General features: G+C 42.5%; 1 protein-coding gene across 1 annotated transcript; it reads left to right on the plus strand.

Annotated features, from left to right (window-relative positions):
• The first annotated feature begins 7,684 nt into the window (after positions 1–7,684).
• Positions 7,685–9,574, plus strand: Mc4r (melanocortin 4 receptor). The gene has a single exon (XM_052155555.1). It carries the CDS (start codon positions 8,119–8,121, stop codon positions 9,115–9,117), a length of 999 nt encoding a protein of 332 aa, XP_052011515.1. The 5' UTR covers positions 7,685–8,118; the 3' UTR covers positions 9,118–9,574.
• Positions 9,575–18,988: the final 9,414 nt, after the last annotated feature.

Genomic DNA, 18,988 nt, shown 5'->3' on the forward strand with positions numbered 1-18,988 from the left:
GTAGAATTGTCTTCCAGCCTTTTACTCTAAGGTAGTTTTTGTCTTTGATACTCAGGTGTGTTTCCTGTATGCAGCAAAATGTAGGGTCCTGTTTATGTAACCAGTCTTTTAGTCTATGTCTTTTTATTGGGGAATTGATTCCATTGATGTTAAGAGATATTAAGGAGTAGTGGTTATTGCTTCCTATCATTTTTGATGTTAATTTTATACTTGTGCGGTTATCTTCTTTGGGTTTGATGAAAGAAGCTTAATATCCTGCTTTTTCCAGGGTATAGTTTCCCTCGTTGTAACAGTGTTTCCCCCCATTATCCTTTGTAGGGCTGGGTTTGTAGAAAGATATTGTGTAAATTTGTTTTTGTCATGGAATATCTTGGTTTCTCCATCTATAGTAATTGAGAGTTTTGCTGGGTATAGTAGTCTCAGCTAGCATTTGTGTTCTCTTAGAGTCTGCATGAGCTCTGCCCAGGATCTTCTAACTTTCATGGTCTCTGGTGAGAAATCTGGTGTAATTCTGATAGGTCTTCCTTTATATGTTACTTGCCCTTTTTCTCTTTTTGCCCTAAGTATTCTTACTTTGTTTAGTACATTTGGGGTTTTGATTATTATGTGATGGGAGGTATTTCTATTCTGGTCCAGTCTGTTTGGAGTTCTGTAGGCTTCTTGTATATTCATGGGCATCTCTCTCTTTAGGTTAGCGAAGTTTTCTTCCATAATTTTGTTGAAGATATTTGCTGGCCCTTTAAGTTGTAAATCTTCACTCTCATCAATGCCTATAACCTGTAGATTTGGCTTTCTCATTGTGTCCTGGATTTCCTGGATGTTTTGGGTTACAAGCTTTTTGCATTTTCTATAACTGTTGAATCCATGGTTTCTATGGTATCTTCAGCATCTGATATTCTTTCTTCTATCTCTTGTATTCTGTGGTTGATATTTGCATCTATGGTCCCTGATTTCTTCCCAAGGTTTTTCTATCTCCAAAGTTATCTCCCTTTGTGTTTTCTTAGTTGTTTCTACTTCTGTTTTAGATCCTGGAAGTTTTTGCTCAGTTCCGTCATTTACTTGTTTGTGTTTTTCTCTAATTCTTTAAGAGATTTTTGTTTTTCCTCTTTCATGACTTCTGCCTGTTGATCAAAGTTCTCCTGTATTTCTTTAAGTGATTTTTGCTTTTCCTTCTTATTGGCTTTTGTATTCTCCTGAATTTCTTTCAATGATTTTTGTGTTTCCCTTGTAAGGGCTTCTAATTTTTGATCCATTTTCTCCTGAATTTCTTTAAGTATGTCCTTCATGTGTTCCTGTACTAGCATCATGACCAGTGATTTTAAATCCAAATCTTGTTTTTCTGGTGTGTTGGGGTATCCAGGACTTGCTAATGTTGGAGAATTGGGTTCAGATACTGCCATAATGCCTTGGTTTCTGTTAGTAATGTTCCTACGTTTGCCTTTAGCCATCTGGTTCTCCCAGGAGTTAGATGGTCTTATTGTCACTGGCTGGTGCTTCAACCTACTGTGGATCTTTAAGGTTATCTCTGCAACACTGGATGACTGGTTTTCCTCTGGCACAGATTATTGATATGCTGCCTTCCTCTTTTGTGCCTTTGGAGCCTCAAGCAATGTTATACTTAGGTTGTCAAGGTCAACCAGGTGTTCTCTGTCTGCTCTATTATGGAGAGAAGATGGTGTGGTGGGGGTCACTCCCTCTGTTGATTCTCACATAGGACACAGGTCCCGCGATGTGTTTTCCTCTAATTCTTTAAGCGATTTTTGTGTTTCCTCTTTCATGACTTCTGCCTGTTGATCAAGGTTCTCCTGTATTTCTTTAAGTGATTTTTGCGTTTCCTCCTTAATGACTTTTGTATTCTCCTGAATTTCTTTCAATGATTTTTGCGTTTCCCTTGTAAGGGAAGATGGTGTGCAGATGAACCACCTATGTGCTCAGTTCCTGAGTGCAGGCAGACCCCTGGAGATTTGCACCCCCAGAGATCTAAAGCTCAGGGTGATCCAGTACCTAGTGATGCTTTTCTGTCTCGTCAGGGAGCGAATATGGCCACAGGGAATCTCTTCCTCTGCTGCTCTCTGGGCAGGACACAGGTCCCATGCCCGGCAGGCTGGCAGACAAACCTCCTTAGTGCTCAGTTCTTTGGCGCAGGCAGACCCCTGGAGGTTTTCACCACGAGAGATCTAAAGCTCAGGGTGATACAGTACCTAGTGACCCTTTTCTCTCCTGGCAGGCAGCGAATATGGCCACGGGGCTTCTCTCCTGCAGCTCTCTGGGCAGGACACAGGCCCCACTCCCGGTGGGTTGGCAGACAAACCGCCTATGTGCTCAGTTCCTTGGCGCATTTTCAGAAATGATTTAACGTTGGAACCCTCTATTTTGAGGTGGAAAAAATTTTAACATTGTCTAAAATTAGGGTTGATGGGTGCCATGGTTGAGTAAATGTTTCTCTCTGGAATGGTTTCATTTATGTTGTTATAAAATGTAGGACAAATATTCTTCCTAGGACAGAAATAAATTATAACCTAAGTTTTCCTGTTTTAAATTAAAAAATTCTATTAATTAATTGATTTATTCTCTTTACAACCCAATTGCAACCCCCTCCCACTCCCCACTCACATAGCCCCTCTCTTCATCCCCCTCCCCCCTTCTCCTCTGATAAGGGGGAGTGCCTCCTCTCCCAGGAACCACCCTAGCACATCAAGTCCCAGCAGGACTAGGTGCATCCTCTCCCAGACAAGACAGCCCAGCTGGGGAAACATGATCCATAGGCAGGCAACAGAGACATGGACAGCTCCTGCTCCAGTTGTTGGGAGACCCTTATAAAGACCGAGCTGCACATCTGCTACATATGTGCAGGGGACCTAACCCTAGCCCACATACACTCTTTGGTTGGTGGTTCAGTCTCTGGGTGTTCCCAAGGGTCCATGATAGTTGACTCCATTGTTCTTCTTGTGAAGTCCCTATCCCCTCCATGTTCCTCAATCCTTCTCCCAATTATTCCAAAGACTTCCTGAGCTCCGTCTAATGTTTGGCTCTGGGTCTCTGCATCTGATTTGGTCAGATGCTGGGTGGAGCTTCTCAAAAGACAGTTAGGCTAGGCTCCTGACCTCAAGCATAACTGAGTGTCTTTAATATTGTTATGAATTGGTTCTTGCTCATGGGATGGGTTTCAAGTTGGGCCAGTCATTGGGTGGCCATTCCTCCAGTCTGTGCTCCATCTTTATCCTGGCACCTCTTGTAGGGAGGACAAATTTTGGGTCAAAGGTTTTGTGGGTGGGTTGATGACCTTATCCCTTTGAATTTCTAATGGCTAAGAAACACTTAAAGAAATGTTCAACATCTTTAGTCATCAGGGAAATGCAAATCAAAATGTCTTTGAGATTCCACTTTACACCCATCCGAATCAAGTGATAGCACATGCTGGAGAGGATATGGAGAAAGGGGAACACTCCTCCATTGCTGATAGGAATGAAATTGTACAACCACTCTGGAAATCAATTTGGCAGTTACTCACAAAATTACAGTTTTACCTCAAGACCCAGATATACCACTCCTGTGCATATACCCCAAAGACGCTCTACCATAACACAAGGACAATTGCTCAATTATGTTCATAGCAGCTTTATTTACAATAGCCAGAAACTGGAAACAATCCAACAAACCAAAGAATGAATAAAGAAAATGTGGCTCATTTATACAATAGAATACTACTCAGCTACTAAAAACAAGGACATCATAAAATACTCAGGCAAATGGATGGAACTAGAAAATATATCCTGAGTGAAGTAACCCAAACCCAAAAGGATACACATGGTATGTACTTACATAAAGTGGATATTGGTCACTATGTAATACCCATATTACCATCCAGGGACCCAAAGAAACCAAATAACAAGGAGAGCCCAGGGGGAGGATGCATGTATGTCACTCAGAAGGAGAAATAAAATGGTCATTGGAGTTAGGTGCAAGAAAGGAACTAGAGAAGATGGGGAAGGGAAGGAAGCAGAATAAGTTGTAGGGAGAGCCAGGAAGAGAAGGCAGGGAGAATGAGTAGAAATTTGGTGTGAGTTGGGGAGAATCTCTAGGATGTGCCAGAGACCTGGGATGGGGAGGCTCTAGAGAGTCTATGATAGTGACTAGCTGAGACTCCCAGCAGTGGGGATATTGATCCTGACGTGTTGTATTTGTTTGCTTGTTTGTTTTATGTTAGTTGCAATAATGTGTTCAAAATATTCTCAGTGTTTGTAACATGACTGTATAGTTCTGGTTCACAGTATAAAGGAGAAACAGAAGATGAATAAAATGTCTACTTTGAGGTAGATAATCTTTTTAGCATGACTTACCATAAATTTAAATTTATACTCAATAAATAAAAGTGAGATTTTATAGGTATTGGGTTTTCTAAGATTTTCACTTAATCCTAATGTTTAAAACCAAAACCATTTTTCATGAAAAAGATAGAAAAGTGAGTATGCAGACATTTTGATACTAATATGTACTTTACTGGTTTAAAATTCACATTATCTTGTTTAAATTTTCACCTAAGTCTTTCCATTACTTTAATTTCTTGTATAAAAAGCTTTTAAAAAAGACATAGGAAAACTATAAAGCATTTATTTGGCCATTCATCAACAAGTCTGTTACAGGAGATGGTTGCTTAATGTAATTTAATCATTTCAATATAAAAGGTAATAATGAGAAATAATCTTAGTAAAAATACCAAAGTAAGCTGGGTGATGGTGGCGCATGCCTGTAATCCCGGCACTCTGGGAGGAAGAGGTAGGCGGATTTCTGCTTTCGGGACCACCCTGGTTTACAGAGTAAGTTCCAGGATAGCCAGGGCTATACAGAGAAACCTTGTCTCGGAAAAAAACCAAATCTAAAACAAACAAACAAACAAACAAACAAAAAACCAAAAACAACAACAACAAAAACCAAATTAAGAACTAGTGAAAAGTCTCTCACCAAGTAAATCCACACTGTTAGTAACCTTTGTTAGCATTATAATGTATACAACATAAAACAAACTAATGTGCCAAGCAATTTAGGAAGAAGTCACTAAATCACTAAATTACAGAACATTTAAAAAGTAAACTTTGTGGTATTTAACCAGCTTGGTTTGTATCCTTGTAAATCAACCAAAAAGCATTTCCTACAGGAAGTATAGAGCAATCTGACTTGGAAGTCCTTAGAAGCCTCTTATCCCCTTTATGGAGCAATAACTCAGCTTACCTGAGTTGAACCCCTAAAACCAGACTTCTGAGGCTTTTTCCCCCGACCTAGAATACGCCCTCTAAGAAGAGACTTTGCCCCAACTGGTGCTAGAAGCAACTGTTAATCTTGCAGTTGCCTGACATATTGGTCACAACTTAGAGAAAAGAATTTAAACATTTTAAGGCAGGCGAGGGAACAAGGTCTCCATAGAGACAGATCGAATGAGCTCTGAGGATATAAAAAGTCCTGCCATTTGTAGAGCTATGCATAAGGTCATGAAAGAGCTGAGAATGCCCTAAGTCCTCACCTCTGGCTGATTTCTCCTCTGTGCAAACAGAGAGTAAGGGGAAGGGGGAGGCTGCCATGGCCAGGGTGGGGGTGGGGAGGTGGGAGTTGGGGCTGGGGCAGGCGGCTGGGGGCAGGGGGTGGGGGGCACAGTGCAGGCTTGCTTTAACACACAAGACTGGATGACTTCCTGTTTGTAGCTGCCTTCGTCCATTATTCACTAACCAGTAAGATCACAAATCAGATGATTTATTGGGCACATGAGACAGACCAGTGTAGACTTCTCTCATCAGTCACTGAATAAGTAACCACCTAGCAAAAAACTTTATGTAAGAGGTAAAGATGATTTCTAGAATAGCTGCATCATACTTAATATGTCCAGTTTTGAACAAAAATAAAAAGAAGTGGAAAAGTAAATAAAGTATGACTGTACATAGAAGAAAAAATGACCATTAAAAGTTATTCTTGGGGAAAGCCTCTGTGTGTGAAATTCTTTAAGCCAGTTATTGTGAACTGCTCATATATCACATCTGTAGGAGTAACATTCCATCACAGGCAATTTCAATAAAGCAGTAGAAATCTTCACGATGCTGGGTTAGGAAGTACTTTCCTTGCTAGGAAAACCACATGCACTCTATGCACAAGGGCACGAGTTACTCAGGAAGATTATTCAGTTCACCACGTGATGCTTAAACAGTTCCATGGATTTCTTCTTTATCACTTATTTGCTGGTTAGGGGAAAGTGTGAAAAGGAAAATAACTATGTAAATCAGTCTTCTTAAGGGCTCTAGTAAAATGTCTGGAGGTAATAACGGCTTCTGTAGCGGCTGAACCACTTGAAAGTTTATAATAATAAAAGATGTTCCTTATTCCTAACGTGCACCCGGTAGTTGGTTAGCTCAGGATGGAAGGAGCTCAGAGGGGAGCTCTATTCTGTACAGTTACTTTGGAAGGGGACTTCTACACCAAAAAGCTTTGAGAAACGCTGCAGTCATTTGCCAGACAGGAGAAAGAACAGAATCAAGAGGAAGGTGACGCATCACATACCAACTTCTGTACAGTCTATTAGCCAGCATTCAGTAGTAGGTCCTACTCAGTTCCAGAGTCGCATGGCAACACTAATTTAGCACAATGTTCTGAAGCAATGGTTAGCATTGTCTCTAACACACACACACACACACACACACACGCACACACACACATGAGCACGCGCGCACGTGCGCACACACACACGCACACTCACACACGCATGAGCACGCACGCACACGCGCACGCGCACACACTCACACACTGGTTGGGGGAAGCGGGGAGTTAAAAGCTAAGCAGCTATCTCCTCAAAGTCGCACACTTGTATGTGCACCCACTGGCCCTGGCCTGAGTATGTACATAGCTGAAGTGTTTACAGTTTTAGCTTGTGAGGCTTCCAACCGTGGAAGAAAAGAATAAACAAATTTAAAAAGCAAGAGAACACTATTTAAAAAAACAAACAAACAACCATAAGCAAAATAACAAAATCCTACCAAACAAACAAACAAACAAAAAACCCATGTAGAATATTGCCACGTTGTTGATTTGTCTAAGTTCACCGTCAATATGCTTTCAGTAAAGTCACTTGAACTTTTTAAATACTGTGAAAGAAAACTTTTCCAGCTGTTAGAGCAGAAACTCTAAATGGAGAAACCTGCTACCAGCACGGAAGAAGCTAACCCGGTCCTAATCCCTGACTGTGCTGTAACTCTCCACAGCATATCCATCTATCTAATTAAGTACTGCCTGTATTTCTAGTCTTTCAAACTGAACCTTCGCTCATTCAGAGGGGATCCTGGGCAGAGGGGCAGCATTTGCTTCAGAAGCCAGGACGGCTGCTTTTCATTTCTTTTTTTATCCGCACGCACACATGCAGCTCAGTCTCAAGGAGGAAAGAGCCTGGCTGATTCCCGAGGATTTCAGGAGTATCACAGAAGGTACTCGAACAATCACGTCATTTCTCTTAAAACTTGGAAAGGAAAATCCAGTGTCTTACAGGCTGCTTCCTTCCCCAACAGCCCCGGCCACTGAGCGCAGGGTGCTGCCTGAAATCTATCCTGCAAGATCGATGTCTCAGAACCACTGAACACCGATTGGTCAGAAGAAAGCAGAGGAGGAGCCACTCAGAACAGTTTCTCCCTTTCTCTGTTGAATCCTAAGAAATCAGCAGCCGGCACCAGGCTGCTCTGGCTCACAGGGAGGCTCGTGAAGCTGAACTTCTGAGAAGCCTCGGTGTGAGTGTGGGCGCGCAGATGCAGACGCAGCTCCCAGCGCTACAGCGACTCTGAAAAGACCCCCGAGTGAATCTACTACGGCTAAAGTGAAAGCGGCACTGAGAACAAAAGCCAACTGCAGACCGGTCAACCGAGAAAGAGCATTCAGACGCGCCAGCTTCTGAAGAGATGCTGAGCAGAGCCGAACCAAGAGACCAACAACTCCTTTGCAAGCTCCGCTGCTTCTGACTCTGTTCACAGCAGGCGCCAACTGCAGCCTCCCAACTTCTACAGGCATACGGACTGAGAATCACTAGGGACTTCCCTGACCCAGGAGGTTGGATCAGTTCAAGGAGGATTCAAATCCAGCTGCGGCAGGAAGATGAACTCCACCCACCACCATGGCATGTATACTTCCCTCCACCTCTGGAACCGCAGCAGCTACTGGCTGCACGGCAACGCCAGCGAGTCTCTGGGGAAGGGGCATTCAGATGGAGGATGTTATGAGCAACTTTTTGTCTCCCCCGAGGTGTTTGTGACCCTGGGTGTCATAAGCCTGTTGGAGAACATTCTAGTGATCGTGGCCATAGCCAAGAACAAGAACCTGCACTCACCCATGTACTTTTTCATCTGTAGCCTGGCTGTGGCAGACATGCTGGTGAGCGTTTCGAACGGGTCAGAAACCATCGTCATCACCCTGCTGAACAGTACAGATACGGACGCCCAGAGCTTCACCGTGAATATCGATAATGTCATTGACTCTGTGATCTGTAGCTCCTTGCTCGCATCCATTTGCAGCCTGCTTTCCATTGCTGTGGACAGGTATTTCACTATCTTTTACGCGCTCCAGTACCATAACATTATGACGGTTAGGCGGGTCGGGATCATCATAAGTTGTATCTGGGCAGCTTGCACGGTGTCGGGGGCCGTCTTCATCATTTACTCGGACAGCAGCGCTGTCATCATCTGCCTCATCTCCATGTTCTTCACCATGCTGGTTCTCATGGCCTCTCTCTATGTCCACATGTTCCTGATGGCGAGGCTTCACGTTAAGAGGATTGCTGTCCTCCCAGGCACGGGTACCATCCGCCAGGGTGCCAACATGAAGGGAGCAATTACCTTGACCATCCTGATTGGCGTCTTTGTGGTCTGCTGGGCCCCGTTCTTCCTCCATTTACTATTCTACATCTCTTGTCCTCAGAATCCATACTGTGTGTGCTTCATGTCTCATTTTAACTTGTATCTCATACTGATCATGTGTAACGCCGTCATCGACCCTCTCATTTATGCCCTCCGGAGTCAAGAACTGAGGAAAACCTTTAAAGAGATCATCTGTTTCTATCCCCTGGGAGGCGTCTGTGAGTTGCCTGGCAGGTATTAAGTGGGGACAGAGTGCATACTAGGTAGAGACCTGCAGACTTTGTCACTCTGGCACAACCTGAGCAGTGTACTTCCCAATAGCTGCCTCTAACTGTGTAGTGCTTTGGTTGAAAATATCTACTGTATAAATGTAAGTTTATGACTTTTGACATGAAAAAAGTCTTAAAGTGTTATGTTTGGCATGCTCCTTTTTTTTTGGTTTGTAAAATGCTTATTTGTGTTCTATATAATAATGTGGGCGCTACAAACTTACCTGAAAGAAAACCAGACACCCTTATTAAAACTTTGCCCATGTTTCTTTCCTGTTATTCAAGATTCAGCATGTGTTCTTTCTGTAGCAGCGAAAGCAGAGCCGTGTTAAATGTGTTCTCAGCTGTTTTCCTGTATCACCCCACAGCACTGCAGAAGCTTGACTCCACTGTTTATGGGGAAATATTTAAACCCTAGATGCCTGATCGTTTTCTGTTAGTGAAATTTCAAGCAACTGAATAAAAGCTTGCCTATTATCCTTTCTGTTCAAATATACTGATGCTTCTTTTTAAATAAGAGGAAGAGAAAGGGGGAGGAAGCAGCTACTGAGGAGAAAGTGAGATTTCAGTCATAGGCATGTCTCCAAGATTCACACAGGGAACTCAGCTGGGGTAGGGGAAATGCCCACTATGTAGATGAAAGTGTCCTGGTAAATAAAAACTAACCATGCCACGCTGAAATTCCCTGTGGTAAGCGATACCCCACCGTAACAGAATGAATTCTTTCTGGCCTCTTACCAGGGATCCAGTTCCTACAGAAATGCTCAGAACAGTTCCCTCAGCACTGAGAGGCCCAGCATTCATTTCCATCTTAGAGTTGATGATGAGCTGTTATCCTTTATGTGGTGGGGACCTGTTCACTTTCTGATCACTTTTTGAGCTGGACTGTATGTGTGGAAGATCAAGCGTTTTAATTCCCAAGCCAAATCTACATCACAAAGCATTTTGGAACGGTATTACAAATATCTAAAATGTGGAACCCTGTAGTGCTTACACATAACGAGATGGAAAGAAGACCCACATGGGGTCCTGGAAGGTACAATAAAATACTCTGGTGTTCTTAGTCACTTCTTGGGATTGGGTTTGCTTGTTTTCTCCAAAATAATACCAAAGGTGTAGCCACCAAGTGACCAAATCTATGCCTTCCAGTCTATGTATACTTTGAAATAAAAGGGATAAAATCTACATTAGGCTTATGATTAGAGGCAAACTTTCCAGTGATTCAATTGATAGTGTCTCTAAATACTCATAGGCAGAGACAATGCATAGCAGCACATCTGAATTAATTATAAGCCCGAGAAACACTGAGGGCATTCATGTGCAAATATGTATCAAAGTGTAGCGGTAAAGCCAACTGTTCCAAGGTTCTATCCTTTGAGCCACACTGCCACCACATTTATAAGATTAGCTGAGCATATTTGCACGTAGGTAGCATCACAATCAGCTCGTGTATTGACACTTCCCCCTAGAAGGAAGAGGGTAGGATGTGTCATTGCATCTTCTTCTGTGTATCTACCCATTCTTCCCAGCCATTTGTGTGCAACTTTGACTTAACAGAACTCAGGCTGAGAAGAAAAAGGGGGAGAGGGTGCCATCTGTGCAGCTGTGGGGAAGCTGTCATCCGTCGTGAGAGAAGTCTTGCCAGTATGACTGCTTTGTGGTCACCTGTACAATCATGCCAATAACCCTTCACTCTTTTTCTTTAAGTAAGCCTAACAAACTCACTGGGTCCCCAGGGTGAACTTTTATAGAGGTGTACATGGGTCTGTGGTTGGGCCCATAGGAAGAAGGGGGAGAGATTTTTCATGTCTCCCCTAAGGAAGTAATTTTCATAGCAGCATTAATATCTCCAGGGAAGGTTGGGGCACAGAGCAAGTTATGAAGAGACATTCTCAGCATGGCAAGGCACTGGAGGCCTACAGTGTGCTGTAAACAACTTGAGAGCCTTCGGGCACATAGCTGGTCCAATGAAGAGTGGTTCTAAGGCTGGGTTTTAACCACACTACAATGCTTCTGTTTTAAACAAGAATGAGTGTCAGGTTTCATACAACCAAAAAGCCTGCTGCATGTTCTCCAAAGGTTCATGCAGTAAAGGCTTGCTCTCCAGGGTGGTGCTACTGGAAAGTAGCTGAGTCCTTAGGTGATGGACCTAACTGGAAAACTCCCAGTCATTAAAGTATGTTCTCTTTTTTGAAATTTACTTATTATATATAAGTACACTGTAGCTGTCTTCAGACACACCAGAAGAGGGCATCAGATCTCATTACAGAAGGTTGTGAGTCACCATGTGGTTGCTGGGATTTGAACTCAGGACCTCTGGAAAATCAGTCAGTGCTCTTAACCACTGAGCCATCTCTCCAGCCCCTAGAGTGTGTTCTTGAAGGGGATAGTGGGACTGCAGCTCATGCCTCTTGCTCTCTGTTGCTCTCTGAGGCCATAAGATGAGTGCTTTGGGTCCAGCAGGAGCTGCCTTCCCTATGAAGAGCTGCCGCACCACAGGGCCAGCACAAGCAGACCAGTCAGTCTTCTACCATAAAACTCCAAGGCTAGCCAACTTGTATCTTTTCCACTTTATAAATCATCTCAAGAATTTTTAATGGTGATCAGAAGCCGAGTGAGACACAGAGCCCAAAAACAATAGTTGTGCCCTGGTGGATTGTTTTTTTTCTGTTATCATTTCTTATTTCACACAATGACTCTGAGAGATCCTGAGACTAAGAGATATGAAGAGCATCATGCGCACACCCTATCTCTGCAGCTCTGGTCTTTGCAAACTAGCTTATTTCTCTTCAGGAGTCATCTCAGACATTCAGAGGGAAGGCCTGACTCTTTCTTCATGCTCACACCTTTTTTTTTTTCTGGAACAGTCTGTAATGTTAGTACATCCATTGGTTGTGGACCAGTTATGTGCCAGAAGGTTCCCAAGATGCTTACAGCACACTGTGGGCTTCCAGTGTCTTGCCATGCTGAAAATGTCTGTTCCTAATTTACTCTGTGCTCCAGATCTTCCCTGGGGATGTTAATTCCCAATACTCTGGGGGTTTTTTTGTTTGTGTTTTTGTTTTTGTTTTTTAAATCTAGCCCCCTAAGAACTCCACAGGAAGACCAACAGAATCAACCAACCTGGACACTTGGGGCTCTCAGAGACTCAACTACCAGCCAAAGACCATACACAGGCTTGACCTAGGCCTCCCCATACATATACAATAGATGTGGAGCTTGGTCTTTGTGTGGGTCCTGAACAACTGGAGCTGGGGCTATCCCAAAAGCTGTTGCCTATATGTGGGATATGTTCTTCTAGCTGGGCTGCCTTGTCTGGCCTCTGTGGTAGAGGAAGCACCCTAATCTTGCAGATATTTAAGGTGCCAGGTGGAGGGATACGGGGGGGGGGGGGGGGCTCACCCACTCAGAGAAGGAGGAGGAGTATGGGGGAAAGATTGTGGGAGGATGTAGTGGTTATTTCTGGTTGTCAACTTGACGATATCTGGAATGAACTCTGACCTGCATCTTGACTTGGAGATCTTGAGGCATAGCGCCTATGAATGCCAGAAGATTAAGATAAGGAGATCTCTGAGTTCAAGGTCATCTGGGACAAAGCAAGTCCCAGATCCAGGTATGGTGGCACACACCTTTAATCTGGGCCACACCTTCTGCTGGAGACCTACATAAGGACATTGGAAGAAGGAAGATTCACCCTCTCTTGCCTGTGGGACTGGGAAACTACTAGATCCTTGGACTTCCATTCACAGCTCCTGCTGATTATTGTTGGGAGTTGGACTACAGACTGTAAGTCATCAACAAATTCCCTAACTATATATAGAGACTACCTATAAGTTCTGTGACTCTAGAGAACCCTGACTAAAACATAGGAGGTGACCTGGAAGGGGGCAGTGAACAGGATGTAAAGTGAATAAGTAATAAATAAATAAATAAATAAATAAATAAAATAAATCTAGTTTTCTGCAGAGGAACAGTCCTTACTCAAGTGACATCTGATGGCTAGCTAGTATCCAGAAGTGTTTAGAGTTCCAGGTTCTCCAGATGAGTTGGTATAGGGTCATGGTGATGAACTTAGAGTTGAAATCCTAGACTCAACAAATAACCTTATATCTTGACAGGGGAAGCTACAGGTTAAGAATTGTGATGGAGATTTGGAGTAGGATTAAGAAACTTGACCTGCATAAAATGAAGACACCACGATACACTGTCTAATAGATCAGATGTGGAGGAATGTTTGCTCCAATTAGAGAATTTTAAATATATTAAGGACAGATAATTGTGCTTCAGAGAATTACATGAAAAACTTCACAATGGGGAAAGTAGATTGTGTTTGTGTTCCTCCAGGCCTGCCTCTAGTGGGAACACGTTGGGGAAAGACATAAAATACTAGCCAACTGTGCTATTTAGATTATAGAGTGACCCCCCCCACCACCACCAAATGGGTACATACTTCAGCCTGGCTTTCCCAACTGCTTCTGTATGCTCTGCTTCCCATATCTTCACTTGAAGCTTCTTCAGAAATAAAGATCTGGTGCTCATGTTTTCTTCCTGTGGAGTCTGATGTACAAGATAGATTAAAATACATCTAATACAAATCATCAATAAGAAAATAAGTGTGCTTGACTTCCGGAAATGTTTTCTCAGGAAGACTCTACTGGGAATCTTCAATGTCCCATCTATGTAATAGTTGGGACTGAACACTTCTTACAGTGTGGCTGCTTAGGCCTATGTTGCTCCCCCCCTCCCCCGCCCCTGCCTCTGGATGGCTCTCAAGGCAGGACGAAGGAGCCATTGAGGTTGATTGGAGAAGGAAATGAGTTGTGCTTAGCTGAGTCACTCACAGGAATGTGGGAATAGCAAACTATAGCCATCCTTCTGAAAATCCATGGTTAATAATTAGAGGTATAAAATCACAGCTCAAGTGAATAAGGTTAAGGTCCACCATAGCACATCAGATGATCCTGGCCTTACTAGGGATGGTAAAAGTAATCTGTAATAGTTTTCATTGGTCCATACAATCCCGGAGTTAGGAGATAAAGCTGCTTGTCTCTAAGCACACTGCACTAACTAAACTTCACACAAATGAGAAGCCTTTTTGCCCACAGCATCAGGAAGAGAAGCATAAATGGCTTCTAGTAAGTGGAAATCAAGGTATCACCTTCTGTCTGCAACACTCTCTCCCTTGATCCCATGAAATATCTCCTAGAAAAACAAACAGTAGTATATGGTTGACTGCTCGGGCTCAAAACAGCTCACTATTCGCTAACAGGGCGAAGGCATGAGCTTCTGGGTGGAGAAGAAAATGAAAATGCATTAAGAAGAGAAAATGATTTCCAAAGTGGTTGTACCATCTTACAGCCCCACCAGCAATGGAGGAGTGTTCCTCTTTCTCCACATCCTCGCCAACACCTGATGTCTCCTGAGATCTTGACCTTAGCCATTCTGAATGGTGTAAGGTGAAATCTCAGGGTTGTGGTACAACCACTTTGGAAATCAGTCTGGCGGTTCCTCAGAAAACTGGACATGACACTTCCAGAGGACCCTGCTATACCTCTCCTGGGCATATACCCAAAGGATTCCCCAGCATGCAATAAAGACACATTCTCCACTATGTTCATAAGCAGCCTTATTTATAATAGCCAGAAGCTGGAAAGAACCCAGATGCCCCTCAAAGGAGGAATGGATACAGAAAATGTGGTATATTTACACAACGGAATACTACTCAGCAATTAGAAACAATGAATTCATAAAATTTTTAGGCAAATGGTTTGATCTGGAAAATATCATCCTAAGTGAGGTAACCCAATCACAAAAGAATACACATGGCATGCAATCTCTGATAAGTGGATATTAATTAGCCCAGAAGCTCTGAATACCCAAGGCACAAATTGCATAACAAATGACTCCCATGAAGAAGTATGGAGAGGGTTCTTATCCTGGAAAGGATTGATCTAGCATTGGAGGGGAATATAAGGACAGAGAAAAAGGAGGGAGGTGATTGGAGAATGGGTGGAGAGAAGAAGGTTTATGGGACATATGGGAGGGGGGATCTGGGAAAGGGGAAATCATTTGAAATGTAAACAAAGAATATAGAAAATAAAAATATTTTAAAAAAGAAAAGAGAAAATGAATGAAAGAATGCTTATCAGGCTGTGGATCACTCATGTTAGGCTGACTGTCAAAAAATAACTAGGTAGGTAGGTAAATAAGTAAATAAATCTATCAAACAGGTGCACAAACAGAGATTTTAAATAACGATCAACCCATCCTAGAGGGAGATTCTGTGGCACTGGTGCTGTTAGTAGGCGTGGCTATTAGGCTGTCTCCATCATGTGAGTGTCACCTCTGTGTGCTTAGAAGGCAATGAAGGTGAAGAGAGCTCTGCCTGCTCATTACCAGGCCAGTAATTGAGTGTTATTCTAACACCTCTTTAATTCTGTAGGCTATTTTTTGCTTCAGATTTTCTCCTACCCATCTAAAAGCAATATTGTACACGTTAGAGTCTTAATTAGTGCCCCTTAGCTACCTTTATGTTCTTACTTCCTTTGTGTTTTTTTCTACCCAATTTGTTCTGTTGAGACATGGTAATACACGACCAAAAAAAAGGTAAACCAAAAAATAAATGTAGATAGTAACATTAGTTCACAGGTTTAGCCCAGTATTTTGCTTTGAGGGAATTGAAATATGAACATAGCCTGATGCACAGAGCACTGATCGCCTGGCACCACAGACTCTACCAGGGCAGAACACACATCTACTTGAAATCAAAGGTGAGTAGAAGGACCACACACTTGATGCAAAGATAATGCAGTGCAATTATCAAGGGCTCGGAAGCAGACTTTCATCATGGATCCCTATCATGGCATCAGAAAAGGGATGAAGGAAAAAAGAAAATTCACCAAAATCAGTCAGTTTAAAGTACAAACACATGTGTGTTCCTGAACTGTTACCAAAGAAGTAAAATAAAAATTTCCCACAAAATAATCACTAAGATTTCAATTATAGCATTATATGGAATGTTGAGAGAAAAAAAAGGTTACTGAGTATCTTAGTCAGGGTTTCTATTCCTGCACAACATCATGACCAAGAAGTAAGTTGGGGAGGAAAGGGTTTATTGAGCTTACACTTCCACGTTGCAGTTCATCACTAAAGGAAGTCAGGACTGGAACTCAAGCAGGTCAGGAAGCAGGAGCTGATGCAGAGGCCATGGAGGGATGTTTCTTACTGGCTTGCTTCCCCTGGCTTGCTCAGCCTGCTCTCTCTTATAGAACCCAAGAGCACCAGCCCAGAGATGGCACCACCCACAAGGGGCCCTCCCCACTTGATCACTAATTGAGAAAATGCCCCACAGCTGGATCTCATGGAGGCACTTCCCCAACTGAAGCTCCTTTCTCTGTAATAACTCCAGCCTGTGTCAAGTTGACACACAAAACTAGCCAGTACACTGAGAATGTCAGTCTATCAAGTTGGGGAGAAGGCCTAAAGATAAAAGAAAAGCATTCAGATTTGTGGACAAAGCGGCAGGATAAACAGTTCTAGATCCTCTGACCTTCGAATGCAAATTGATCAGTTGCTCCCAAGGAGTGTATGGAATGTATATCAAGAACCAAAATAGTTGTTATTGTTGTTACAGTTAACTATAGAAGTGCTACTGTTAGGTTAAGATGTTGCAAAGTCCACATTACCTTCTGGAAACATCCATCTAAAAGCCACCAAGGCAACATCCCGTATATTTAGACCCCCAAGACCCCAGTTTTTATGCAACATTTCATTACTGTCCCATTGTAAAAAATTTGAGAGACAGGAAGTGGGAAAATACCTCACAACAATGTTCGGGTATCTAACACACACACACACACACACACACACACACACACATGCTTTTCTATTTACTTTTACTGGGTTACTGTTAGTTTAAAGGGGAAAAGTAAATGTTAATGAAATCGTTTTAAAGGAGATCAGATTTCTTTCCCGTGTTGGGAATTAAGCTCATGGACTTGCACATGCTATGCAGGGGGCCTGTCATCGAGTTTTATTCAGATCCTGAGAGCACATCTTAAATTTCAATGCTACAATGTCTAAGTATACTCAGGGAAACTGTCCATCTACTCAGAGGCAGCAGGAACAGTGTTTGGCTCCCATCCCTCTCTGCAAATAAACCTATGTCTCCCAGACACAGAGACTGAGCCCTGAAATGCCACGTATGGCTTTGCTGTTTCATTTCCTCATCGTTAACTCTACACCAGAATGCTTGCCTGATTCATATCTTGAAGGAATAAAAATTAAGTAAGATTAAGGATGTAGAGAGTCCAAAAAGCAGTGGAGGATAAATACCGGCACTAAAAATTAGCACAATAATAATAACACTATTTTGAATATAAGCCAATAGGCACACATTGATTAACATGTTGAGATTTGGATTAAGTACATATGATAATTTAATTTGGACTTGACTTTTGTTATGAACAAATGCACTTAGGTATAATAGATATGTTGGGAGCACACATAAACTCTCATCAGACAATTCCTTATCATCAATAATACAAAATTGTTTTTGGAATTTGCAGTATCGAATCCAATATCGCAAAAGGCTAATTAGAAAGATAGTGCACCAAAAATAAAACAATCGATTAACCTATTTCAGAACTGATGCTAGTTAACCTTCATGCCATGAATTTTAAATGTTAACATAAAATGATTATTATCTAAGTTGATGTTGCTAAGTTACACCCCAGCTGTGTCTGAGAGAAGAGAAAGAGCATTGCTCTGGACTATTGGTCAAATCTCAGATCCCTTGCACTGTGCGATTCATTTTCCTAACATTAAAAATGAGGGTCCTCCTGCTATACTACTCCTGGGCATATACCCAGAGGATTCCCCAGCATGTAATAAGGATACATGCTCCACTATGTTCATAGCAACCCTATTTATAATAACCAGAAGCTGGAAAGAACCCAGATGTCCCTCAACGGAGGAATGGATACAAAAAATGTGGTATATATACACAATGGAGTACTATTCAGCCATTAGAAACAATGAATTCCTGAAATTCTTAGACAAATGGATGGAGCTGGAGAACATCATCCTAAGTGAGGTAACCTAGTCTCAAAAGATCAATCATGGTATGTGTACTGGCTGGTTTTATGTGTCAACTTGACACAGGCTGGAGTTATCACAGAGAAAGGAGTTTCAGTTGGGGAAGTGCCTCCATGAGATCCAGCTGTGGGGCATTTTCTCAATTAGTGATCAAGGGGGAAGGCCCCTTGTGGGTGGTACCATCTCTGGGCTGGTGCTCTTGGGTTCTATAAGAGAGCAGGCTGAGCAAGCCAGGGGAAGCAAGCCAGTAAGAAACATCCCTCCATGGCCTCTGCATCAGCTCCTGCTTCCTGACCTGCTTGCTTCCTTTAGTGATGAACTGCAACGTGGAAGTGTAAGCTCAATAAACCCTTTCCTCCCCAACTTGCTTCTTGGTCATGATGTTTGTACAGGAATAGAAACCCTAAGGCAGTATACACTCACTGATAAGTGGATATTAGCCTAGAAACTTGGAATATCCAAGACATAATCCACATTCAAATGATGTCCAAGAAGAATGGAGGAGTGGCCCCTGGTTCTGGAAAGGTTCAGTGTAGCAGTATATGGCAATACCAGAACAGGGAAGTGGGAAGGGTTGGATGGGGGAACAGGGGGAGGGAAGAGGGTTTATGGGGAGTGGGGAGACAGGAAAGCTGAAATCATTTGAAATGTAAATAAAAAATATCAAATAACAACAAAAACAACATAAAACAAGCTCTCATCCCTGGTACCAAAACTTAACCATTGTAAAAAAAAAAAAAGAGTCCT

This window comes from Apodemus sylvaticus, chromosome 13, assembly GCF_947179515.1.
Source record: "Apodemus sylvaticus chromosome 13, mApoSyl1.1, whole genome shotgun sequence".
In the NCBI taxonomy this organism is placed as follows: domain Eukaryota; kingdom Metazoa; phylum Chordata; class Mammalia; order Rodentia; family Muridae; genus Apodemus; species Apodemus sylvaticus.

What these genes read in the sequence shown, in the direction of transcription:
- Mc4r (XM_052155555.1), top strand. Translation starts at nt 8,119, where the DNA reads ATGAACTCCACCCACCACCATGGCATGTATACTTCCCTCCACCTCTGG.